The sequence below is a fragment of the Paroedura picta genome, chromosome 2, assembly GCF_049243985.1.
Source record: "Paroedura picta isolate Pp20150507F chromosome 2, Ppicta_v3.0, whole genome shotgun sequence".
NCBI lineage: Eukaryota > Metazoa > Chordata > Lepidosauria > Squamata > Gekkonidae > Paroedura > Paroedura picta.
In genome coordinates this window covers 97,768,202-97,795,143 of record NC_135370.1, presented here as the reverse complement: position 1 = coordinate 97,795,143, position 26,942 = coordinate 97,768,202, and the positions used below count along the sequence as shown (strand labels likewise).

At 41.9% G+C, this 26,942-nt stretch overlaps 1 protein-coding gene across 2 annotated transcripts in view; it reads left to right on the top strand.

Moving 5' to 3' along the window:
- The window catches only part of GALNT18 (polypeptide N-acetylgalactosaminyltransferase 18), a 425,513-nt gene that overhangs the window by 307,006 nt on the left and 91,565 nt on the right, over positions 1–26,942 (top strand). For both annotated transcript variants that reach the window (XM_077321810.1, XM_077321812.1), the window contains 2 exons: positions 18,360–18,543; positions 21,541–21,738. In XM_077321810.1, coding sequence (XP_077177925.1) covers positions 18,360–18,543; positions 21,541–21,738 — 382 coding nt within the window. The remainder of the gene's footprint in view (positions 1–18,359; positions 18,544–21,540; positions 21,739–26,942) is intronic.

Genomic DNA, 26,942 nt, shown 5'->3' with positions numbered 1-26,942 from the left:
AGAATAGCAAGGACACATACCTCTTACCAAACAGTGAACCCATATCTTCAGAGATGACTCCACGGAAAATTGGTAAAAATGGTTCCGCTTGGAGAATAGTGATTCAATTGGCTATTGTTTTCCCTTGAAAGAATGCAATATGGTATTGCATTCACAATTTTCCTGCCCTGAAGATGTGAATGTTTTAAAGCAACTTTCAAGTACTAGTTGTTTCCAGATATCACAAATGAAAACTTTGTTTAATGTATCCCTCAGAAATAGCCCTGGCCTTACCTTTCATACAGTTGCTTTTTCTCCTTTTGGATGGGAATTATCTGTACTCTTGCCACAGAGGGCAGGCCTAAAATTGCTAAAAAAAATAATTATAGGACTTGATTGATCTTCCACATACTAGAGTTGGTTTGCAGTGCAGTTCTTTATAAACCATATATTTTCCTTTAAAATCTTCTAAAAGAAATATAACATTCAAATCAAGGAAAGCACTGAAATTCCATCAAGGACCCATATATATTTTTAATAAGGTATTTCGTGGGGTTGTAGTTCTTTTTTGCTTTTCATGTCACACTTTTAAGCTTACTTTTTTGTTTTTATTGCTTGTTCCTCAGAAATCTGTACAGCAGTGATATTTCCCATAGAAGATGAATGACAGAAGTCTGCAATCTGTCATGCAGTAGAGTCCCGTTAATCCATGTGAATGCACAGATAGGGTCCTTACTTGGCCTCACTAGTTTATGGATACAGTCATTTCATATTTTATTACAGACCTATTTAATTTTGATCTTCTGTCTTTCTGTATCTTTCTTAATATGTTGGGGACCTTGCTAATCATTTGTTGGCCCATGATAGTATGAAAAAGTGCATGGTAGAACCTCTTGACAGAGGAGCTAGCCACCTTTTCCCCCAATACAAGCCCTTTAATCAGCACATGTCAGGGAGAACTCCAGCAGGTGCTACTTTACTTATTATGGAGCTAAAGTGAGAAAGATACGCTTCTTCATGAATGGGGAAGCCTGATCACAGCAGCAGAACTAACTCTGCGTAAACTGTCACATAGACAGATGAATGTCTGTATGAGCTTGGTGCTTATATGATGTGCAGTGTACAGATAACATGCATCGTACGCATATTATTCTGTATTAAGGTGTTCTGCTGTATGGATGAATAGTTACATTACAATGGAATGATCCATCTTCCCACTCTGATATCTCTGTGTATGCTTGCTTAATCTCATGTGGTACAGTCCCAGTTCCTTAGTAGACTGCATTAACTCTGGTGTCCTGAAACCCACTGCTCCATCCCTGTATCTTCTTACTAATAAATGGATATTTTAAACACATCTGTCTCTGCTGTGTGAGCCTAAATTCAGGAACCTGAGTGAGTACCCTGTTTTTGATTTATAAGCTAAAGGGAACATCACACATAGGGTCTGTTATAATCATGACTATGTTTCTGTCCTCTATGCACAAAAAACAGTGGCACCATTCTAAAATACAGTGTACAGACCATATGAATTTAACATATTTAGGTATCTAGCTAAAACAGTGTTTTTCAACCTTTTAACCATGGAGGACCTCCTGAAATATTCTCCAGATTTTGAGGAACCTCGTAAGTGATGTCAACTGGCCACACCCCTGGAAGTCATACATCACTGGAAGTGACTTCATACAGCCACTCCAACCAGATGTGACATCAGAAGACCACTCCCATTTCACAGGAAGTGAGGTTGCTAGGCCTTTTCCTATGTCACCAGAACTGAAATATCTATTAGACCCACCCCCACCTACATTTGACTTTCACACATAGCTAGAGATGTCAACCTCCAAGTAGGGTCTGGCAATCTCAGTGAAGTACAAACTGATTTCCTTTGCTTCATCAATAGAACAATACTTACGCTTTTGGCTTACTGGCTTTTTATTCTTCTTCAGGGAAAAGATGCCTGAGGTGGACCTTAGTGCTCATGGCCTATCTCATGTTCTTATGGTTAGCTGGCAGCCTATCTGTACAGAATATTCCCAGCCAGGAGTGGGACTGGCTTTTGTAAGACTACACTGCAGGGAGGTGAAAAGGAAGAAGCTGCAGCTGGGCTTAAGAGTCAGAGGAAGGATGCCTTACTCTGCCTAGAGAGGTCTGAACCCTCACTCAACTTTCATCCACAGCCTTTCAAATCCACTTCAGGTACCTTTTCCCTGAAGAAGAGCAAAAGGTCAGCATGCTCAAAATGTAGGTATTTTTTCTGTTCATGAAGTTTCATTTTTGTGTGAGCAGTATGCTAAATAGCAAACCTTGCCTGAGCAAAACAAGGAAGCATCCATCTCACCTTTCATAAAGCCCACCATGCAAAGCAGCAATTTTTCTCAGGGGAAATGGTCTGTGTGATTTGGAGATGTCTTTGAGAGACCTCTAGGTGGTGCCAGGAGGTTGGCAGTCTTAGTAAGATCTGATAATATAGTTTCCCTGGGTAAAAAATGGCTGCCAGGGCAAAGGGAAGCCTGAGAAGACGGAAATCCTCATACAGGCTGTGCACAATCCTTGCACTGGATCCAGATGTAATAGATGCCAGCCTCTGGAATTACAGCTCATCTCCAGATGACATCACATCTCCTGGAGAAAGTGGATTGGACTCTATGGTGTTGTGCCTCACACAAGGTAAGGGTTGCCAGCCTCAAGGTGGAACCTGGGGATCCCCTGTCACTACAAGGAGTTTCACAACATGGATTTGGCAACTCTTCCCTCTACTCTCTCCCTCCACCGCTCTGAGCCTTCGGAGAGGGTGGTATAAAAATATGTACAAATGAATGAATGAATGAATGAATGAATGAATGAATGAATGAATGTCCACCAGAAGCCAGGTGAAAATTAGCCACCTGGGTATGGGGTGGGTGGGTAGCTGGATCCAGGCTGGAAAATTCCTGAAATTTGGGGATGGAACTTGGGGAGAAGGGGACCTCAGTTGGTCACAATGCAATTTCAAATCCATCCTTCAAAATCCCCACCAACCCACCCCCACATACCCCAGAGCCATCCAAGGGCCCAGCAGGCCTCACACACACTCCCCTCACCAGCCTCCCAGTCAAACATACACACAAACCCTCTCTCATGGCTGAAACAGCCCCACAGCCTAGACCCACCCCCCTCTAAGGCACGAAGAGGGCTGGAGAAGGTAACTTCAATATCCAGCCTCTCTCACCACCACCTCTAAGACCTGAAACAGGCATTGAGAAGGCAGCTGCCTTGCCCCCCCCCCATCTCTAAAGTGAAATGTAGGATGGAGAAGGAGGGTGCAACACCCTTGTCCCAACTCCAAGTCCCAAAAGTTGCCTAGAGAAGGTAACTGTTGCTTCATTGCTCCTCTGAACCTTCACCCACCCACCCTGCAGTTAAGATTAAGTAAATAAAACAACTCATCTCACCGTCTGGAGTTTAATCATTACTTTTGCTTCAGCCAGCAAGGATGTTTCTGGGCAGGTCCCCATCCCTTCCCACCCCCTCCAGGCACATAATTTGGGGAGGGGGTGTGTGGATTGATATGACCATATATGGTCTTCTCATCCAATACATGTTTAATTTTTTTTTAATCTAAAAATTAATTCTATTCCTCCCAATCAGGAAACCCCAACATTTCCTGAAACCCCTGTTGAGAAAGCCTACTTCTGAGCAATGTTTTTCAAGTTTTGAAAGCATCAATTAAGGCAGGAGGGGAAAAGCCAGGGACTCCTTACAGATCCCTGGTTGGAAATCACTGGTGTAAACATTCTGCCAAAGAGTAAACATCAAGTGTGTGAAGCCAGGAGCCTCTCAGCAGGATAATGAGCTCCTCTCAACACAGAGAAAAGCAACACAGAAGAACATTTGCATTTGGCAACAGCAATGTATTTCTTTGGGGGGGGGGGTTGGTTGCCAACTCTCAATTAATTGGAAGCTTTAAAATATTTTAAGAAACAACAACACAGTGTAAGCCGATTGATTTCAATTTTCTTTTAAATAAAGGGAGCAGAGAATGCCTCTTTTAAAAAACAGTTGCAGGCAGTGTGCCCTTATACAAGGAAGAAACATTGGTTAAAAAAGAATTAAATGTTACCTTGCCAAAGAACTGCTTGAGGAAGCTTATGACACAAAAGTTTGACAAATGCTTTGACCTAGTTCATGAATATCAGCAGAGGCAAACCCATAACAGGAAGACATTCCAAAGATGGGGTGCCACTATGGAGAACAGAGTCAACAGGTCTATATATTTGAAATGAAAGTTTGCTGCAAATTCACACACACAAACCTGCTTTACTTTCCATTAAAAAAATCATTGCTGAGCAACCATTACCACAGGGACAATTATTTTGCCTCTGAGGAACAAGAAGTGAGAAAGCTGAACCCCCCTACTACAAAGAATTATTGGCTACCAAGGCCAAAATCTGTGGACATAGTAAATGTTATGTTAATAATGTTAATAATGTCTGTATCTAATACTGGTTTGTGCCAGAGTACAACATGAATACAACATGAGTAAGTTTACAACATCCTGCATTATTGCTGTCTGTGATAATATTTAATGCAATTATGCTGTACAAATGTACACATCAGAATAAGGTATCAAAGCTTTTATTTGGTGTTATCTCTGACATAGAGATTAGAGGAGATCATTTATTATCACTTAAGCATGCAAAGAGGTGTCAGAGAAAAAATCCAAAAATGTCATTGAGTGGCCTACAAGTATTGAATAAGGTTTTTGTTGTTGTTGTTAGTTGTGAAGTCATGTCCAACCCATCGCAACCCCATGGACAATGATCCTCCATGAATAAGGTTATAAGATGCAAGTATGGCAGTGTGATGGATATCAGATCATGGCACATTCTCCTCAGTACTGTTTTTGACACCACATTTTCTCCCTCCTCCTTTCATCTAACACAGACCACACAGGGAGAGGCAGGACTTCCTACTCAGATCATGGTGCTATTGCTGGGCCTGATTGGTCTCATAACATGATGCAGCAATTGTTTGGAACCTGAGTTGTACTCAGTTGCTTGATACAGCTGCAATCTAGGACATTAAACCAGGAGCTTAATTTCACAGTGAGATGACTTAGACTTTATTGCTGATTCAAGAATTAAAGAGAGCCAGCTTGGTGTAGTGGTTAGGAGTGTGGACTTCTAATCTGGTGAGCTGGGTTTGATTCCAGGCTCCCTCACGTGCAGCCAGCTGGGTGACCTTGGGCTTCCCACAGCACTGATAGAGCTGTTCTGAACGAGCAGTAATATCAGGGCTCTCTCAGCCTCACCCACCTCACAGTGTGTCTGTTGTGGGGAAAGTAAAGGGAAAGTGATTGTAAGCCGCTTTGAGACTCCTTTGGATAGAGCAAAGCAGCAAATAAGAACCAACTCTTCTTCTTCTTCTAAAAGGTCCTTCCCTGTTGAAGACAGCAGGTATGTCCTCTCTGTATACTGTATCTGAATGGCTCAAATAACATTTCCCTGGTTTGGGCAGCAGGGATTGTTGTATATAAAATATTTCATTCTTTGATCTCTTTTTAAAAAGTTATTGTAACAAGCATTGCCATTAACTTGATACAATCCTTTTAAAAAATCAATAAAATACAAATATAGAATTGTAATGTGGACAACTCATACTTTACAAATGTGATTGTTAAAAGCGATGAAGAGATTAAATTTGATCTCTGGGGAAGACAATACATTAAACTATTAAATTCATTGAAGATGAAGCATAATTGGAGCCTAACTGAAGCAGTGTCTTTATAAATGTGATACTGCAATAGTTCTGCCAACTGTGATGTTATTAGTGACTAAGGAAGAGTGCATATGCATTTTCAATGCCTGATAAATGCATTTTTATTCTTTATTTCACAACCGTTGAGTATTTTCATGGGTCCATGGGCAAAGGTGTCCATGGGTCCCTCCAGTGTGATTCCCCTGTCCACTGAAAATGATAGCCTTCTTTATTCTATTCCCAGTGGTGGATCCCTGTTGAGTTTTGTTACCCTGGAAGCAGTGGGAAGTAAATATATGCCAATATACTTGAACCCACAGCTTTTGGGTCCTGAATTTTTATGTACACAGATTTCAGATTGGTGTGGTAATTTTCCATTAAAAAATGAGACCATCTAAATAGGGTTAACTTTTATTAATTACAAATTTATAGACAGAGAACAATACACAAAGGAAATGTAGAAGGCCAATCACAGTCAAAACATTTGGCAAGTCCAAATAAAATAATTCATATATCTATTTTGATAAGACTTGGCTCAACAATTGCTAAAATCTTTGATAATTAAGATGCCTAATATGCCTCAATCTTGGCAATCCCATGAGACAATTGTATGGATGCGTACATGTTTCTGAAGAACCCGAGAGGAGGAAGGTTAGATGGGAGAAGTGAAGAATGAAAGATAATGCAAGGTGAAGGCTTGGATATCTGAGAGGAGAAATTATATTGGAATAGAAAGGTATACATTATATAAAATAAAAAAATGGTGGCTCTGTCAGAAGTTGGAAACCAGTAGATCTGGTTTCAGAGACACAAAGGGAGGCTGAAGCATACAGCTAAATTCAAGAAATTATGTAATTTTCAATCTTGGGGGAGGGATGTTTCTGTGATCACAGAGTAAAATGGTGTTATCTTATTTGTCAACTTCAGGATCAATAAACTTATTTCTGTAGCTGGTATTTGTTTGAGACAGAGTTAATTGTGTCCTAAGATTATGTTGATACCTTATTTACTCAAAAACAATGATTGAAAGATCACTTGTTCTTGTTGAGGTGATAGACACTGCCCTAGAAATCAGGTTACATTTTCTGTAATATTGGCCTTTGTTGACACAAATACTGACCATGGTATTCATGGTGGAATTTGAAATGATTTCAACTAATCAAGGTGTTTGTTTTTAAAATTAACTGTCTTGCAAAAGGATACCTCACTTTATTTTTAATAGATTTCATCAGTTTATTTCCTCAAATCTGGTCATTTCCTCTGGTCATTTCCTCTGACCTTCTGGCATCTGTTGTCTGAATCTAAAAGTGAGTGGAGAGGTGACTTTAGCTGCTTTCCCCCCCTATGTTCTGGGGCAGCTGAGGCCCTAGACTGTAGGGATGCAATTGTAATACTTTGGCTGACTAAGCCAGCATGAGCATAATTGTCTGTCAGTCCTGTTTTCTTAATGATGTCAGGTGGTCAAAAAGGAATAAGTCTTTGGGTTACAGTCCATTCTTTCGTAGTGAAAAGAAAAATTTCCCAAGAGGCTTCTGCAAGATCCTGGTCTTTCAATGTTTGTGTGGGTATAGTTCTTGGAGGAGGAAATAGAGTATACAATTCTCTTCTGTTTTTTTTCTGTCCCACTGCTACCGTACTTTTCTTGTTCGGCAACAGGAGTCTGAACAAGCAACACCAATCGGTCATACTATGTGCCATGTCATGTTCAACCATGCCATCTCCTGATAGTGACCTTGCCACAAGGCCTCCAAGGTAAAGATCTTCTGCCAGGCCTTTGGTTGAGGCTGGGTGGCTAGAGATCTTCCCCTCCTCCAGCTCCCCCAGCAACCAGCAAGGGGGATTGCATTTAGAGTCATATTGGCTATCCGGAATTTGCTATGTGGTCAGGAGTGCCAAGCCTCCATCAAAACCAGCTTGAACATCGGGGAATTTTCTTTCAATGGTTGTTGTTATGTGTTTTCTTATGATTGTAAGCAGGATCTTAATAGCATGAGGTATTGTGTAATAATTGGAACAGGGTTTTTTTTAGCATTGATAGTAAGATTTAAACAAATTTACATTAAAGATGATGTAAAGATTTGTTCATCCTGAGATTAGTGAGTAATGGGCATTTGCCAGACTGTAGCCACTTTTCATGTCTGGCACTTCTAATCATTTTGCTATTGGTGCATTCAGTTCCAGTTGATATTTTTATTCAGTCTTTCCCCACCAGTCTTCTGTCCCTTCAGGTTTACTTTTGAGGACTGTTTTTCCCAGATTTTGTTTTGCACATGTGCTAAAGCACTGCAGCAGCCTCAAGAAGATAATAGATTCCCCAGTCACCTTGGAACAGGTTCCCCTTCCCTTTGTCATCAAAAATTGCACACTTGCTTTCCACCAGAATTTTGTCCAACTCTTGAAGAGGGAGAAATCATGCTGCAATTAAAATAAAGTTATCAACTTCTAATTCACCAGGAAGTCAGCAAAGGAGGAGGCATTTGGATTCTAAGTGTTTTAGCAAAGAACTTCCTTAAATGCTTATGCAAGGTGAGAGATTGTGAAAGTTCGCTTCCAGCATATCCCACATGTCTCCTGACTCTCATTTGCCTGCTTGGATAATAGTTTACCTGCAACCGCATCAGTAATCACGGGGCTTGCACTCAGAGTTTTACAACTTACCCAATGAGGTTGAGAGAACTCTCAGCATATGCCTAGACTGGCTCCTGAAAGGGTAACCCAGGCATCCAAGGGAGACCTTGTTAGAGAAATTGACTAATATCTAGGAGTAACTCCCACTGAACTGCTTGTAATCAAGTAAAAGGATGATGGAGCTCGCCCCAGCCCACCACAAGGGGGAAAAATAGATGGAAAGGGGGGAAAGTGGTAACATTGGGGAATGAAAATGGAACGTTAAAGCAGTCTGGAAAACACCATGATTACGAAGTGCGGTCTCAATTTTTAAAAAATTCATGGGGTACGTTACATTATAAACATACTTTGTTGTGGTGGGGAGATTTAACACTTGGACCACTTCCCACAAAAATTTAGAACCTCTTATATTTAACTGCTCTGCGGGAGCGGTATAAATAAAGCACTAAGGGCCCTTGGGGTGGGCCCAGGCCGGGATGGAGAAGGGTGCCCATTGGGCTCTTCCCCCCGGCCTGACAAGCGGAGGGCCTCCCGACCGGCCTACCCCCCAATGTCAGCTGCATTCCTCCCACTGCCGCCATACCAGGCTAGTATAGAACCGAGGAGTCCTCAGTATAGACTCAGAAGAAAAAAGGAAATCTCGAGGCACAATGAGGGGCACTTTATGAAATCCCCAGACGATTATGAGTATTTTGCCATTGTGATACTACGACTACTACTATGACAGTATATTGGAAGAGCAACCACTGACGAAGATAAAACAGAAAGCGGGTCACTTAACCTAGGATCCCATTTTGGTTGACTCTTTATGTTTGATCATATGTTTGACCATTTAGACTTTATGTTATAACCTTTTCACTTATAAACATAGAGAAGACTACTATATCATTGTACCTCGTGATTTCATTTTTTCTTCTGAGCCATTACCAGGTTGCCCGGCACAATGCCCTGTTACGGCAGCCTGGTAGAGGCGGCAGGGGGTGAGGCTTTGCCCCCAACAAAGGGGCCGTCCTGCCACATCACAGATGCGGTGGGCCTGTCCCTTTGTCAGCCCCGCAGCCGGCTGGGGCTGTCCCTTTGCCGGCCCCAAACCCCCGCAGCCGCCCGGGGCTGTGGAGAGGGCTTCGCGGCCGGGAGGGGGGCGCCCCAAGGAGGGTCCCTAGCGCCCGCTATATTTAGGGTACAGCGGGCTTAAGTACTAGTCTGAATATATAAATAAAACGGGTGGTAGGAGGAGTTGGGACTCCAAACTGCCATTCAGGTAGGCTGAATGTTCCATCCATGATTCGCTGTCTGTCCAACGAACAGCTAGTCATGTAGGATGTCCCACCCCCAGCTATATCCCCCTCAAATTTCTTTCATGTGGAAGAAGCGGTAAACTAGGCCAACCCAGACCTTGCTGGGCCTGCCTGGGGTAGGGGAGGGAGAAAGGTAGTCCCTGCCAGAAATCCCCTCCACCCTGAAAGGCCTCACCACAGCCTCTCCAGGCCTCATTAAGCCTGCCAGGTGTGGGGGTGGCACCCAAAATTTTAATTACAACGGACTTTTTTGTTAGTAGATTATATAATCTACATCTCCACCACTATAGTTCAGTACTGTGCTTTGAGACCTTCAAAGGCAATTACATTAAACGCCATCTTCTGTTGCAGCTGGAGAAAGACCCAGGCTGTATGAATTGTCTGACAAATTTTACACTTGAGATTCCTTATATTCTACAAGAAACGCTTTGCTGCTTTAAGGTTCTAGCAGCCTGGCCCATATATCAGAAATATTGGGATGATATATTTCTGACAAGCAATTCATTCAACTGAGGGTTAGAAAAGTACACCAAACCAGAAGGTGACTTTGATATCTACCAAAACTCAGCTCCAGCTCTCTTCTTGAATCTCATTTATGTCAAAATTAAACTTTTAGATTCTGAACAAAGTAGAGCCTTAGGTCAAATCTGATTTATTTTTTGCTCTCTAAGCACCAAAAAATATGATCAAATCTAGGCAAAGAAATCACAAGTTAGAACTCAGTATCTTTAGAGAAATGATCCATCCACTGACATGCCAAGTCACGTATCCCCTTTTATACTTTTGTTTGCCATTTTACAACTTTTAAATCCCTCCTGAAACTCTTTGCCTTGTTTACAAAGCCGACTGAATTCATTGTTTTCGTTCTGCTACGTACATAGAAATCAAATTAAAGCTAGATTCCATGAATGGAAAGAAGAGACATTTGATGATCTCTGGGATCCCAGTGCTGTAGAATAACTATGAGCTTTTGTTAGTGAAGAATTTACATGTGAATGAAAATAAAACAGTTTTGCTCAGGACCCTATTCACGGGAATCTGTGTGAAGTGGTGGTGGGGCTCTATTTCAAGACAGATGTATTTTAGGTACCCTGTTTTTTCCTAGGGTGATTTAAGAAAGGTAAGCAAGAGAGGCAACCTTAGACTGTGTGTGATTATGCCCCAGGAGAAAATGTGTATTTCCCCAGGTTTTCTGCCATGGTTTTATTCTGTTTCAATCTGCTTTTATTGCTTATTAAGGGCGCATTTTGACCTGTCTTGCCCTGATGTAAAACATATGTTCTGGTTTGACTCCCCAAGGTTGTTTCCTGCCACTATGTTTTATGAAGAAGAATTAGTTCTTATATGCCGCTTTTCTCTACCCGAAGGAGTCTCAAAGAGGCTTGCAGTCATCTTCCCGTTCCTCTCCCCACAACAGACACCCTGTGAGGTGGGTGAGGCTGAGAGAGCCCTGATATCACTGCTCAGTCAGAACAGCTTTATCGGTGCTATGGCAAGTCCAAGGTCACCCAGCTGGTTGCATGTGGGGAGCGCGAAATCAAATCCGGCTCGCCAGATTAGAAGTCTGCATTCCTAACCACTACACCAAGCTGCTTCCCTATCCTTCCTCCACATTATTTCACCTTCCTGTTGTTAGTATTCCATAATTCCCAGAATAATTTCTGAATGGCCAAAGGGTTATTTCTATATTTTGACTCCTTTGAACTGTGCCTGATTCAGATTCCCAGGAGAGGGGGAGTGAACCCCTATATTTCTTGCTCTATGCTTTGACCTCAATCCTATTGAGGTCAATACTATGCCTTCATTGTAGATGATTTCATTTTTCTTAAATAAACAAACTTTCGTTATTTGAGGTTACTTATTTAGAAATCGAAGTTCCTCAAAATGTGTCTTAAGCCAAGTTACAGGTTCTTGTTATTAATGGCTGCTATAAACTGAGTTATCTATATTACACACTCTGCCTGCCCAAAGTACAACCTAATTAATTTAAAAATAGAAAATGATGGCAATGAGTTTAAAATATAGTGTCTTTTACACTTCAAATCTGAACACAGAAATGAGCAGAGTTTCCTCATTCTGTTCTTTAAGCAGGATGTTTCCCATTTAATTCCAAATTACTGTGATTCCAGTTTAATTTGGCAAATCTCTAGAAATAATCTTGGAATTGGCTTTGCTACAGCTTTGTCCTGTTGCTCATCCATTTTTCATCTCTCTATGTCACCAACACACACAAGTGCAGCTTATAATCGCCTTCCCTTTCCTCTCCCCACAATAGGCACCCTGTGAGGTAGGTGAGGCTGAGAGAGCCCTGATATTACTGCTCGGTCAGAACAGCTTTATCAGAGCTGTGGGGAGCCCAAGGTAACCCGGCTGGCTGCATGTGGGGGAGGAGCAAGGAATCAAACCTGGCTTGCCAGGTTAGAAGTTGGTGCTCTTAACCATTACACCAAGCTGGCCCTCTGAATTTGGATTCAGCTGTTCATACCGTTACATCAATGGGCTTTTTGTTCTTGTTTGTTTTTTGACAGACAATAAAGTCAAAAACAGATTCATAAGTGGTTGTGTTTTATCAATGTATACATACACTTTGGCAACATATAACTTGGAAACTGAAAGCTGCTTCAGAGTAGACACAGATCTCTCTCATGAAAGTTTAAATAAAAGTGTGAACAATGGGATAATCCCTATCCCTACTGCTTTCACTTTAGAATCATGGAGAATTTGAAACTCTAGGGAGAAATTCAGAATTTGGAAACACCCCCTCAACAATGTGCATGCCTTCCACTGCCCCTTCTCTCACTGAAATCACCTATCTCCAGAACCTCAGGTTTCCTCTCAGAAGGCCTGATAGTAGCAAAAGTTTGGCTTAAGCGTTTAACACAAAATAGTAGAAAAGAAACTTGTAGAGCCAAGTAATAAAATGGAGCAAACAAAACAGTCTTTGGATGGAGGCTGAACAAATAACGATCGTACTTAAAGTATTGATCTGGAAGTCCTTGAGGTTGTGTGCTGCATTTCCCAGTAATGCTTTCCCATTATGCATTTGACCCAGTGAAGGCATGCTGTACGCGTAGCTTAATGCTTTAATGTTCCTCTAAGTGGACGATCTGTTTGCAAAGCTACATAAACAGATACACAATGAAAAGATAATTCCATCTGATCCACTAGCAACAGGAAAAAAGTCATACTATTTTGCAAAAGAGATGATGATGATGATGATTTTTGTATCCTGCCCTTTCCTATGGGTTCATGGCAGATAACATCAAGCTTTAAAACCGTCATACAATCTGATAATTAAAGCATTTTAATGCATTAAAAGCAGCCTTAGACCCTTACTGAGGGGTTAATCATACCTTGGAGGATTTTTTTTCCGGCAGATGGTTTCTCAGGCTGGGAGGCCAGCATCTGTTGATGCTATTACTGGCATCAACCATAGTTCTGGTGGAACAGCTCTATCTTGCAGGCCCTCTGGAATGTTTAAAATTCCAGAGGGCCCTAATCCCACTCAGGAGGGCATTCCACCCAGGGTGGGGCAGGGCTGAAAAAGCCCTGGCCCTGGTTAAGGCAAGTTTTAGCTCTCCAGGGCCAGGAACCCTGACCAAGTTCTTGGTTGCTGCCTCTTAACTCTCTTGGATGGGGGGGGCATAGTGGAAGAGGTGGTCCCATAGATACATGGGTCCCAGACTATTTGAGGCTTTGAGAATAAGAATCAGAACATTGAACCTGATCCAGTCTCCAATTTGGAGCCAGTACAGCTGGGAGCATACGGGTGTCTCTCTAGTGCAGTGGTTCTCAACCTTCCTAATGTCGCAACCCTTTAATACAGTTCCTCATGTTGTGGTAACCCCCAACCATAAAATTATCACAGAAATTAAGCTGAAACTGATCAATGGCATGAAGATCCATTGTTCATGATTGTATATAAATTGGTTTTTTTTTTCTTTTCTGGGGTTTCTCAGTTCAGTTCTGCCTCTTGTCCCACCATGCCGACCTTGCTCTTTTCCGCTGCTCCAGACAGACGAACGCTCTATCTCAATCTACCCCGCAAGGCTGTTGTGTGGATGGTGCCCCCCAGCCAAGCTGTTTGCCCTGCCACAACCCCTGTGAAACGGTCATTAGACCCCCAAAGGGGTCCTGACCCCTAGGTTGAGAATCACTGCTCTAGTGGATCCCAGTAAGGAACCAAGCAATTGAATTTTGGACCAGTTGGAGCTTCCAGAGCAGTCTGAAGGGCAGCCCTGCATAGAGCAAGTCTAGCCTGGAGATGACCTCTTTTTGGTTTATAAAACCGGTATGTGCTTTTTGGTCTCATACTTATTGGATTGCTGGTTGCCCGATATCCTTTTGAACATCATAGAAGAGTAATGTGTATGTACCTTTGTTTTGCATGACAATAGCACAGATCCCTAGGGGGAAATATCTTTCTCAGATCCTCACTCTCCTTTCATTGTGAAATTGTAGTTGTCCATATACTTGAACCAAGTATTTGGGTCCATGGATCACATACTGACTCATCAATGGGTTGTCTGTATCCCTGGATCATTTTTCTCTTTCATTAGAACCTAGCTTGAGACTAACTTTGGAATCAAGTCATTTCTTTCCTGTTTTCCCAGGAAGGAAGTTTTTGGGTGTTAGTATCAAGAGGCTTTGCAGCAAGCTTCTGTAGCTGGCAACCAAGAAAGGCATTCTGAAGTCAAGGCTGACTAGGATACAGCAAAGGATGCAAGTAGCAGCTATGGTCTGAGTCACAAAACAACAGCACCTTTTGGGATCTGTGAGAATTGTGGCTTTGTGGACAAATCTAGCTTTGTGGACACTTGCATTCTTGTGCCTTTAATCCTGATTGGATCAAGGCTTCTGATTTTGAGAACTTGGATTTAAAGCTGATGGCTTTCTACAGAAGCTGTCAAGAATCATTTAAGATCACAGGAGACCAGATCAGATGAAGGTGGTAGGAGCTGGAAAAGTGATTATGAAGAGAGATGTTAGAAAATCTCTAGAATTATGACATCAGGCAAGGCTATGGGAGCATGAGTAATTTGTGCTGGATGCAAAAGGATTTTTAAAAATGGCAAGTATTTTTCACATGCATGAGCATTTCACATGCAGTATTGTCTTACACAGTGAACTTTAATTCCAGGTGAAAATTAAAGATGTATCAAATGTTTTGTGTCAAAAAATGTTGGCATGCAGAGGGATCTAAGTTAAGACAATGTATTTCTGTAAAGACCCCCCAAAATGTTCCTTTTTCACAGTAGGTCATTTAGATCTGCCATTCTTCAGGTGGTATCTGGAGACCTCCCAGAATTAGAACTGTTATTGCAAAATAGCCATTCCACCTGCTAATAATTGTATTGTTATGTCGACATATTTAACTAATTAATGGATCACAAAGTGCAAAGCAGTCTAATTTAAAGGGATGCTGTTGCTTGAAAATCTTTTCTCGAAGTCGTAGATCTAAAAACAGTTTGCTGTGTGATGATGTCCCTTTTGCTAGGATAAAGAAGGGAAATTTTGAAACAAAAAACCCCCCGAACTATTGGGGACTGTGAACAACTTACACCGGCATGCCGCTGCTTGGATGTCAAATACCAGGGGGGCTGTTATAATGTGTGTTAGGGAGTATGCTGCCATTACACAAATTTCCAAAAAAAAAAAAAAGAAAGAAAGAAAGCATGGCATATTTTGAGAGGGGAGAAAACATTTGTGGAATGCACCACTTCATTTCAGCTTAGTTCCACTCTTCCCAATATTGTGGCCATTGTTCAGCTGTTGGAAGGGGGGGGGCATCAGTACAGAGAAAGAAAGTCTCTTCCCCAAATGGAAAGACAACTCACAATTGTGCCTATATCTCTCCCATTGTGTGAAGACTTGGGAGTTTCCTGTGATTCACGCTCCACTTTAAAGAAAGACATGAAATTTACATATCTCAACTGATAGCTTTTGTTGAACATTTATAGCCATTTGCAAAGGTCATTGGTTCATGTAGCTATTTATGTGGATATTATGTACTTAATATTTAGTTATGGAGTACATTAAATGATGAGCAACTGGGAGAATTCAGTTGTCTGGATGTCACTGTGACAGATAAAGAATACCTTGCTTTAAGTCTGTAGCTCAGTGTATCATGCTATTAGCTAAATAAATGTTCAGCAACATTAGAAATGCTTCATTGACAATTACAGCTCTGTTGACTTGGAATGCTGATTCTGGGCAAATCAGGGTCTAAGGACTGGAAGCCTGTCCTGGAAGGCTTGCTTCTCCTACATTCCTTCCTCCCATCTCAGCATTTAATGTCTCGTTAAGTGGTGCAATTAGATAAAACTCTGGAAATCCTGGTTTTATGGACCCTGCCCCCTTCATATGATAATGTATATTCTCAGTTAGGGATGGCCAAATGGTGGCTTTCCAGATGTCCAGGGACTACAATTGTCCTGGCAGGTTATCATAGTAATTGTAGTCCGTGGACATCTGGAGAGCCACCATTTGTCCACCACTGCTCCTAATTTTGCCTGTTTGGGGGGGAACCTTCTGATCTTATATACCAGCCTCATTGTCCAACCCTAACAACATTTCCTTCCCATTTTAACTTTCATTATGACCTAGCATTATATTTATATGGAAATGCTAACCAATTTGGAAATGAACTCACAAACCCTAAGTAGGAGGAAACCAGTAAGCAAAAGCCATGGTTAGCATTTGCTTATGACTGTAGTTAGTTAGGAAAGAGATTAGCCATTTGAGAGCTGTCCCCCATATCCCGGCGTTAGCAAGGCAGTGAGATAGGAGCTCGTGATCTACAGTGTCAAACACTGCTGACAGATCTAATAGTATAAGCAACCCTGACCCACCTCGGTCTAGCTAGTGATGGAGGTTGTCCGTCAGGGTGACCAGCGCTGTTTCCACCCCATGGCCAGGCCAGAAACCTGACTGAAATGGGTCAAGAGCTGAAGTTTCCTTCAGGAATGCTGATATTTGGTCTGCTGCAGCCCTTTCAACCAACTTCCCCAGGAATGCAAGATGTGAGACAGGGCGGTAGTTGTTAGGCTACCGCGAGTCTAGGGATGGTTTTTTGAGCAACAGGAGCACCACTGCTTCTTTTAGTCCCTCTGGAAAGAGAGAGTTTTATTATTTCCTGGAAGGGGGCCCCAATTCTTATGTCCGTTGTTTTTAGGAGCCACGATGAGCATGGGTCTAGTGAGCAAGTGGTTGACCTTATTGCTGTTAGCTGTTGATAGTTCTTCTGGAAGAGGAAATTCATAAAAGAAGTTAAGAAGATATTGGATCTCAGTTTGCAAGCTAGTGTTTGCAGGGAGCCACCACTCTACTTACTTAGTTTACAAGAAAATTTTCAACAAATGTTCTGAATATGTTCACAATAAACTTAATTTTATTCACTTTCTTTATACACCACTTTTCTCTCCAGAGGGGACTCAGAGCAGCTCACATTGCTCTCCTTTCCTACTAGAAATTAAGCCCGTTGTAGAAACTATACAGCAGGCGCAAGGAAGGAAGGAAGGAAGGAAGGAAGGAAGGAAGGAAGGAAGGAAGGAAGGAAGGAAGGAAGGAAGGAAGGAAGGAAGGAAGGAAGGAAGGAAGGAAGGAAGGAAGGAAGGAAGGAACAGACATAGGGAAAAGAAAGGTGCAGTGAAAGGGCACAGGGTAAGGAGAGGGGTGAAGGGTTACGTGGGCGGTTGAGGGTGGGCAAGTGGTGAGGGGGGGCAGGGGGGATGAGGGCAAGGTAGAGATGGGTGGGTGTTTGGGGGGCAGCGGCTGCGGAGTGCAGGGGAGACAGAGAGAGACAGAAGGTGGGGGAGAGAGAGAGAGAAAGGGGAGAAGTGAAGAGAGGTGCCAGGTGGGTAGAAGGGGAGGTGAAGGGGCTCTGTGGGGAGGTGGTCCATCCTCCTTTGCCAGGTTCGAAGCTTTCCGGGTGGGCAAGGGACAGTCCCGGCGCAGCTGCGCTGTGCCGGGGCTGTCCCTTTGCCACCCGGAAGCTCTACGGGCCCGGCAAGCAGGAGGCTGGGTCCAGAGCTTTCTGGGTGGGCACGGGACAGTCTCGCCGCGGGCACGCTGTGCCAGGGCTGTCCCTTTTCCACCCAGAAGCTCTATGGGCCCGGCAAGCAGGTGTTTATTGTAGTGCCTTGTCAAAACCTTTTGAAAATCCAACAATGTAATGTTTTCTGGGTCAGCAATACCTACATGCTTGTTCACTTTCTGAAAGAACACCAAACAGTTGTTGAGGCAGGACTTCCTTGGCAAAGAGGGAATTTGAACCTGGGTCTCCATGCTTCAGTGGAAGGAAGTCTCAGATTATTGAAACCGATGGCTGAACTTCCATTGTTGCTGCTGAAGCAGTACAGCTGAAATACTTTCTGACTAGTCTGGAATCCAGCTAGGGATCAGGCTCCTGTTTGCTGCCTGTTCATGGACACCTTTGACTTTTTACTTCAGGCTACTACAGCAAAAGTAACAATCAGCTTCAGTACCATGCAGTGAATTCCCCAATGCTGCTGTGTCTAGCCAAATTGCTGGCTTTTCTTTACTGCAAGGAACATATCCAACTTTCTAGCATTTAAAGATTTCCTGGTCCCTTCTTTTATGGTTTATGTGCTAAAGGCACAGCCCTCTGTTGTTCTCAGCTGTTTATACCCTTACAGGGATGACTGTGCCTTAGAAGTTTGATGGCTGTTCTTAACTTCATTTGTATTCCTTGTACAGAGGAACTCAAAGAAAAGCTAAAAGAATACGTGGATGAGGTGACAGCACGGAAACCTGGGTTCATCAAGGTGGTTCGGCACAACAAGCAAGAGGGGCTGATTCGTTCTCGCGTTAGTGGCTGGAGGGCAGCAACGGCTCCTGTAGTTGCACTCTTTGATGCTCATGTAGAGTTCAACGTGGGATGGTACGTCTCTTGCTGCGTTTGCATCTATGCTTTCGGTAAAGATTGTTTCCCACAGTTCAGGAACTACTGCAGAGAAGATAGGAAGAAATCTGTAAGATGGTATTAAATTTAGACAGTAGTACATTTTCAAGTGTCATATGATGGAAGTCTGTTTAGTTCAAAGGAATTTTGGTTAATGCTTTCAGTAGGATAGTAAATATTTGAATGCTAGTGTTGCCCCCCCCCCTTAAAAAATTAACTGGCTTTTGCCAAAGATTCTACAGCTATTTTCATAGTCCTTGTTTTCTGACAGAAGAACTGCAATAGACTCCCCACCCTCATTCTTTGTTATGCTATCATGTAGCCAATGCTTACCCTAGTTGGAGTAAATACATGTACAGTCCATATGGAGTGTACTCTTAATTATTTACAATTCAATGTGTGATACAAATCATATCTTTATCCAGGTATTGGTCCCTGCTTTTACTTGTGAATGTGTGTTGCCTGTTTCTACCATCAGGTGTACATATGTAGATGTAGGCCATACATTCATTCACTGTGATGGTAACTAAGTTTATATGTCATGAACTTGTCAAACTGCCTGGTATCAAGGCAGAAGCTGCTCAGGGCTGCAAACAGCTGCAAACAATGTGATCGAGAGGGAAAATGGGAACTAATACACCCTCTACAAATACCATCTTTTCCAGAAAATAAATTGCTTGTGAAAATTTGATGTAGCACTAAGATAATTTTCAGTTATTATATTTTAAAGACTTTTTCAGTAACTTCCAATAAGTAGATAATGGATACAACAGGAAGTCTAATATTTAAAATACCCACATGAAATGTGTGCCAGTAGTGCCATGTATGTGAGTTAAACTTGTTTGGTGAATTCAATGTGAGGGCTAGTGCTTGATGTCACAGACTAAATCCTTGGACCATGAAAGTCAGTTGCTGGAGGCTTATTGGATTCAATGGACTCAGCATTATATGCATTTCAGTGAGCCTTCATGTAACATTCACTTTTGAAAATATAGCCAGATTGACTAGTTTGTAGGTTGCTCTTCAGTTCTTTTGACTGATAACAGTAATTCAAATAAATGTACTCCAGACGTCAAGGGAAAATGCATAACGCGATAACACATCCTTAATTATTATAGTGATGTTTTACATTGCTCCTGAAGTGGCCAGGATGTTTGTGGAGGCAGTGAGCCAGCAACTGGATCTGCTTGGTTAGCCATGAGAATTCTGAGTATCTGAGAGAGGACAACTGAACAGTTCATTGTAGAGAACCTCTCAGCAAACCTGCTCAGCAGATGAACTTACCTTGACACTCACAAAGATTGAGCCAAGCAGTGATTGAATTGTGATTGAATTGCACGGAACAACTCAGACAGCTGTCTAACACTGTTTGCTGATATCTATTGGTCAGAAACTAACTCACAGCTGATTGAGGTCAGGTGAGATTATGATGCCTCTTCCCTCGCTTCCAAGCCGCACAGGGAGATTTTAATCTCTGCATTGTCAAAGGGAGAAGAGGAAACGTTTGTTCCTCTCCTTTTCTTTGCAGCCCAAGCTTTGATGGACCAAGAGGGTTTTTTTTTTTTTTTTTGGTATGTGTGTGTATTATTTACTTGACCACTGAAGAATACCCTCTGGATCGAAATGCATTTGGTCATTGATACTAAAATGTGTAATCATTGATGCTGTTCTTGGGAATTGTATGTGCAGCATTTCATAGGTTGCTGTGAATGTGGATTTATGTTTCTAATGATATTTTTGTTTGTATTATTTTATTATAATTTTCAGTTTGTTCAACCTTTGGGTTCAGGTTGGGTTTTTGTTCCCTTTTAGTCTTTCACTACCAGGGATCGTACCTGGAACCTTCTGTATGCCACAGTCCCTCCCCCTATGCAATCTGTACTACAAAAGTGAAACTATATAATGTGTTAAATGACACATTTAGCTTTTCAATCCACATTTGATTGAAAATGTAGAGTGCATTGCAATTTCTTGAGTTCTGAATGTCTGTTCATGCGATGTATTTTTAGTCAATCCAAGCAAAGCTGCATTTTCTAGTTTGTGTTCAAATGAATGAAACCAATGTGAGATCCAGATGGTCATGGATGTAATAAGCTGAAGCTTCCAAGATCAAAGTCACAGTAGACCAGCTGCCAAGATCACGGAAATTGCTGCTGTCTGAATGAGTGGTTCTCTTTCTCATATTTAACCACATAAGTGAGCACCTAAGCAAGATTGTTACGTTCAAGCTCCATGTCAGAGGTTGAAGGCATAGGACAGTAGATCCAGGGAGCATAACTTCTGGAAAGGCTTGAACCTATCTCTCTCTCTCTTTAAAGATCAAGCACTATACATACCAGAACCCCCCATTCTTCCAGATAAAATATTTAATGGATTTTTAATTGAATTACCTATTCTCTTTCAATTATAGTGTCTTGGCATAAAAATGATTGCCAGAGGAGGAATTTATAAGACAGTAACTATTATGCTTTTGCCGCGGGAGCTTTGCCACAGATTTTAATTAATCCTTTGTTAATACAAGCTCCAAATTGTTAATATGGCAAGAATTTCGTTGGCTATGTTAATACCTACCAACTTCATCCAGTTATTTGGCCATCTCATCTGGCAAATCATTCAGATATCCTACATTAAGTTTTTGCTTTGTTTTCTGATGTCTGTTTGTGTTTTTGGCAGGGATGAAGCCTTTCTCCATAGGACACTTCTATTATTAAATCTGATCTTGATGTCAGTAGCTTGATAGCTCCCTTGTTAAAGAGTGGTAATCATCACAGATAAGAAAAACCCTTACTTCTTCTGATAGAAAGGCAAGAGAGTGGCAACAAACCATGGAGGATTTTAAATTGTACTGTGTAGGACCCATTAAAAAGTTTCTGACTTTTTACTGATCCCTACATTATCACCTTACAAAGATGTATATACAGAAAGAGAGGGAGAGAAGTTGATGTGTAACAATTTCTTTATCTTATCTTTGTTTAGGGCTGAGCCAGTTCTCACCAGGATCAAGGAAAACAGAAAAAGAGTAATATCCCCTTCATTTGATAACATCAAATATGACAATTTTGAAATAGAAGAGTACCCTTTGTCGGCACAGGGATTTGATTGGGAGTTATGGTGTCGATACTTAAATCCCCCAAAGTCATGGTGGAAGTTGGAAAACACTACAGCTCCTATAAGGTATAGTTCACAATTGACTGATGTAATAATAGAGTATGCGGTAATGTGTCCATAAATGGACACTATAAGATACCTTGGTTTGCTTTAGATCAGTGGTCCCCAACCTTTTTATCACCAGGGACCACTCAACGCCATGGACCAATCACCGGGGACCACTCAACATCTTTTACTGAGGCCCGGTGGAGGGGGGGTAGTTTACTCCTCTAATCTCAACCACTGCCCTAATGCTCTCTGATCGCTATGGTGATGTTTAAACATCCCTTCAAAATAAGATACAGACACGCCACAACAATGAACATAAGGAACATTTTATTTTCATGGAAATTCTAACTCATGACAATGACAAATCAATGGGAACCCTGAGCTGGTTTCTCTGCAACGAGATAGTCCCATCTGGGAGTGATGGGAGACAATGACACCCGAAGTGTGTTGTAAAGGGCCGGGGGGAAGAAGTAAAGGGCCGGGGGGGGGGAGAGAAGGTGTCCTTCGGGGTCCACCTCCAATTAGTCCAAGGACCACATGTGGTCCACGGCCCACAGGTTGGGGATCACTACTTTAGATGCTAAGCTGCAATTCTAAGGGCATGTTCCTAGAAATAACTCTCACTGAATAGCATGGGAATAACTTCTGAGTAGTCCTGCTTATTCTTATACCCACAATCTGGCACGTATGCTATTATGGTTGCAGGGAAAACATGGAGCTTGTGGTTCTCTTAAATTACGTTTTACCATTTAGTAATATCACATGCGCTTCTCATTATTTTACCCACAGTGCTATACTGGCAGAATGAAGTACCCATGGTTTAGAAAGTAATCTTCAATCCTAGATTGTGAACTTGAAAAAGAACCTTGGAGATAGTGATAAGAAGGAAAAAATGGTACAGCCCACAATCTGTGTTTGCTAGGAGAGGCCTTATTTGGATTGTCTGTAATCTGCAGTGATCCGACAAATTCAACCATCATATGAATTTGTTTTATTCATAATACTTTCTTGGTTATAAATTAATTTCCTTTACCCTCAAATTATGAATCGACAGTTAAACATTCCAGACTCGTAGCTCTGGGGTTTTTAAGTTTGTAAGCCATTGCGAGTCTTTGGAACGTGGTGGGATATAAATTCAATTAATAATAGTAATAATGATGATGATGATGATGATGATTTCACATAATCAACATTCATTAGAGTGCCAGACAATATGGTTATCCACTGTTGGTACAAGCTTACGAATTGATGATTTTCTTTGATCTTTATTAGCAGTGAGAGGTGTTCCTCTGTCCTATTGTTTGTTATGCTAATATTTTCCCTGCCTTTTGTTCCATTCTTCCTGAAGTCCATTTTAATTAGGGGAATTTCCAATATGAATTAAAGTGTGTAATTTTTGTTTCAGCTTTCATTTTCATACATTTCCTTCCTTCTACTCATGTATAAGTATGCATTCAATTTTGATACTGAATGAACAAGTATGTTAAGACTACTTTACTGTGAAGTCTTACCTGAACACAAAGATGTTTGTATACCAGTATAAACCATGCTAGAAGAATCTGTGTCTTTGGGTATTTCAGCAGGTAGTTAGTATACTTTTATACATTTTGCCTAGTGTTTGTGGTAACTAGAGAAGTAAGTCAGAGAAAAAAATTAAATGCTATGGTGCCTTTCCACAATTTACAAATGCCTCCTTGTGCACTGAAAAAGATTGTTACTGGCTACCAAGCATGGGCATCAGGGTTATTTTTTCCATAGTTCATTAATTTCTGAAAAAAACGATGCAAAGATTTACTAAATTTGTAGCATGAATTGATAATTTTTAATGTGATATATGTTAGCATCACATTGGATAGTCTAAATTGTTTAACTGTCAAATGTGACACTAAAAATATATTACATTGGCACATCTCACATCTTGAAACTATATTTGATGTTACCAGTTAGGTTTCCCTGCCATCTGTTCTTCCATTTTTCAAGGGTAAAATAGGGAGGGCTCCCAGCAGTCTGTACAACAACATAGGTTACTGCACATGTTTTACCTAAGAGGTCTCAAGAAAACCGTGAGAAAATAATTAATTACATGATGAGCTAAAGAGAGTTCACTACATATGTGCTAAGGATGTATATCAAATACCCAGCTTGGATGCTACTGGAAGGGACCAGGAGTTCTACTCCATAGCATTGTGGTGCTTCATGCATCTTCCAAGTACCTCCCATCTTTACTGTGATCTTTCCTAAACTTGCTTTGTTGTGAACCCATAGAATAAAGCAAATCTAGGGTGATGCTCCTATAGGCCTCTTATGCACGGTGGCAGCTACTGCGCACTACCACCGTCCCCTTGCAGTGGTCCAGGATGCCCCGTCGTTCTCCGTGTATGCACAGGGACAGGGCATGCTGAGCTGCCCCGGTGTAGCACACGCATGCGCGCTGACCACCGGGGCCAGAAGGTAAGCCGGTGCAGCGGGGGGGAGGTTTCGATGGCCTGGGGAGGGAGTGGGGGGCCCAGGCCCCCTCTACAAGCCCAGGTGGGGGCAGGGGGTTGCCCCTGCCAGCACCGGGGCTCCACGGAGCCTGCAGGAGTGTGCGGTGTCCCTACAGGGACACCATAGGGTTGGGGCTGGGCAGGCCAACAAGCCTGACGTTGTCAATTACGCACAGTGCCGGCCCACTGCAGCCCCGGCTTACCCAAGCTACGGAAGTTCCCGCGGTTGCTTACCGTGAGCTTTCCGTAGCCCTGGCCTGGGAGGTGCCCACGCTGGCATGGCAGCGAGCGTTATCAGTGATTTTAACCGAAGCACTCCTGTTGCCAGTGTGGGCCTTCTGGCCTGTGCATAATGGGCCATAGAAGGGAAATTCCATATCTCCCTGGTGCTACCCACTTTTGCACCATTTCCTCTGCCCCTGACTTTTGCGGCAGACATTTCTTCCTGTTCATTGAAGTGCTGTTTTGTTTTTTGTTTTTTTAACTGGTAATTTGGTATCATCATATTGTTTTAACATTATAACAGTTTTCTGAATTCCACTTTTCACATTTTAAAAAGTTCATATACAGCCACTTTCCTTCCAGAGATACCTTTTTATGTCTGCAATGAAAGGACTAGAAATGTTCTTTAAAAAAAACAAAGCATTTAACGAACCTGCTGTAACTCTATAATGATATTCAGTTGTCAGTTTTCAGTTGTGAGGACTCTAACTGGAGGACTGGAGCAAGCAGCATGTGGGGAAATCTGCTGTGAGGAAGGCCTAATGTGCCTGCAATGTATGTCCAGCCATAAGATAAACGAGCATGTTCCCATGTGGAAATTTCCCCTGCTTCCAACTTCTGAGGTCTGCACACCTAGGCATTAACATTAGATTCACAATCCTCAAAAGTTCCAAGCAGAGTATATGGAAGTGGTGTACCTGCTCTCCTTTGTGCCAAAGCAGGACATTGCCCAGTTAAGCTGAAGAGGGTGTTTACGTAATCCTTACATAAACAGAACTATAGTGTGTGTTACTAGCTTGACTTTTTTTTTTTACAGTAGTTAGTCACCTGTAAGAGCCTCTTGTGGTGCAGAGTGGCAAGGCAGCAGACATGCAGTCTGAAAGCTCTGCCCATGAGGCTGGGAGTTCGATCCCAGCAGCCGGCTCAAGGTTGACTCAGCCTTCCATCCTTCCGAGGTCAGTAAAATGAGTACCCAGCTTGCTGGGGGGTAAATGGTGATGACTGGGGAAGGCACTGGCAAACCACCCGTTATTGAGTCTGCCATGAAAACGCTAGAGAGTCACCCAAGGGTCAGACATGACCCAGTGCTTGCACAGGGCACCTGTAACTGCCCATAATAAAACATAATGAAAATATACAAATAATCAGGAAAAGCAAACATTTTTATCTTCAGAATATGCTCAAAAATTTTGGTGTGCAGTGGAAGAAAGCGAAGTGTGTCTTTTTTTTTCCTATTGAGAGTATTAATGTTTTTGAAACACAATGTTCCAAGAGACATGGGGAATGACTGACATTTTCTTCATCACAAGATTCCCCCAAAATAGCTTCCTGTAGTTCTGAACTGACATTTTGTTATCTTTGAGATACTGATCTACACGAAGTGTGAGGAGGCAGTGGGAGGGTATATAATTTTTTCCACTCTTATGATCACATCAAAACATGCCACAGTTTATCACAGCTTGATCACCATCATCCTGATGAACTCAGAATGGTTTGTCTTATGTTGCTAACATCTCATTTCCCAGGAAATGGCAACCTGAACAGGCATGTTAAAGTGTTAAAGAGTTATCTCCTAGTAGGTGTATTATGAACATATTTTAATAAAAAAATAAGTAAAGTATATCTTGTTTCAGCTCTAAACAAAAAAGTGTGGAGTATAAACAAGACACAGTTAGAACTATTAAAAGAATTAAGAGATCCACAGAATCATACAACTGGAATGGACCTCCAGAAGGAAGATATAAATGAGATTGCCAAAAGCAAGGTGTGCATCTAACAACAACAAATATCATTAATTTCATTTTTTAAATTCCTGGCTGGGAAGAATTTCAGCAATTAATATGAATCTATTGCCAAAAATAACTATTTTTATTTCTAATGCTACTCATATACATGCAAGAAACATCTTTGATAGACTGGCAAAACCAACATTTATCTGGTGATGCCAGAAATAAAAGAATAATTCAACAAAGCATGTCTCTTGAAAGTTTTCTCTCCCCCCCCCCAAAAAAAATCAGGAATTATATTAATTTACTCCAATTTATCCAATGGAGAGTCTTTGGATATAATGGAGGGATGAGGGCATCCTATTTGGGAGCCCCTAGACATGGAGCCCTTGGACTAATCAATTTGAAATTTGGAGGGGAGTCAGGAAAGAGCCTCCCGGAGCTACCCTGAAAGTTTTAAGGCTGTACCTCAAACCCCCACCCCCAGGCCCTGGGAAATGTGGGAATGCTGATATTCCTATTATAGTCTCCATGGGCACCAAAGCCAAAACGGCCAAATTGGGCCCTTCGTGCACAAGCCTACTTGTGATCCCATAAAGGGTGGCATTCAAAAGCACTTTGCATCTATCATTCTATGCATGGGCATTACAACAGAGAAGTATGATAAAAAAAAATTAGTGGCCATCACAGGGCCTTTAAACTATGTCAGAATATGGAGGAAGGGGATTGGTTGCCTGAATTGATTGGCAGGCAGAAGCGTGATGCGTCTAAGGTGCATTGCTCTCTT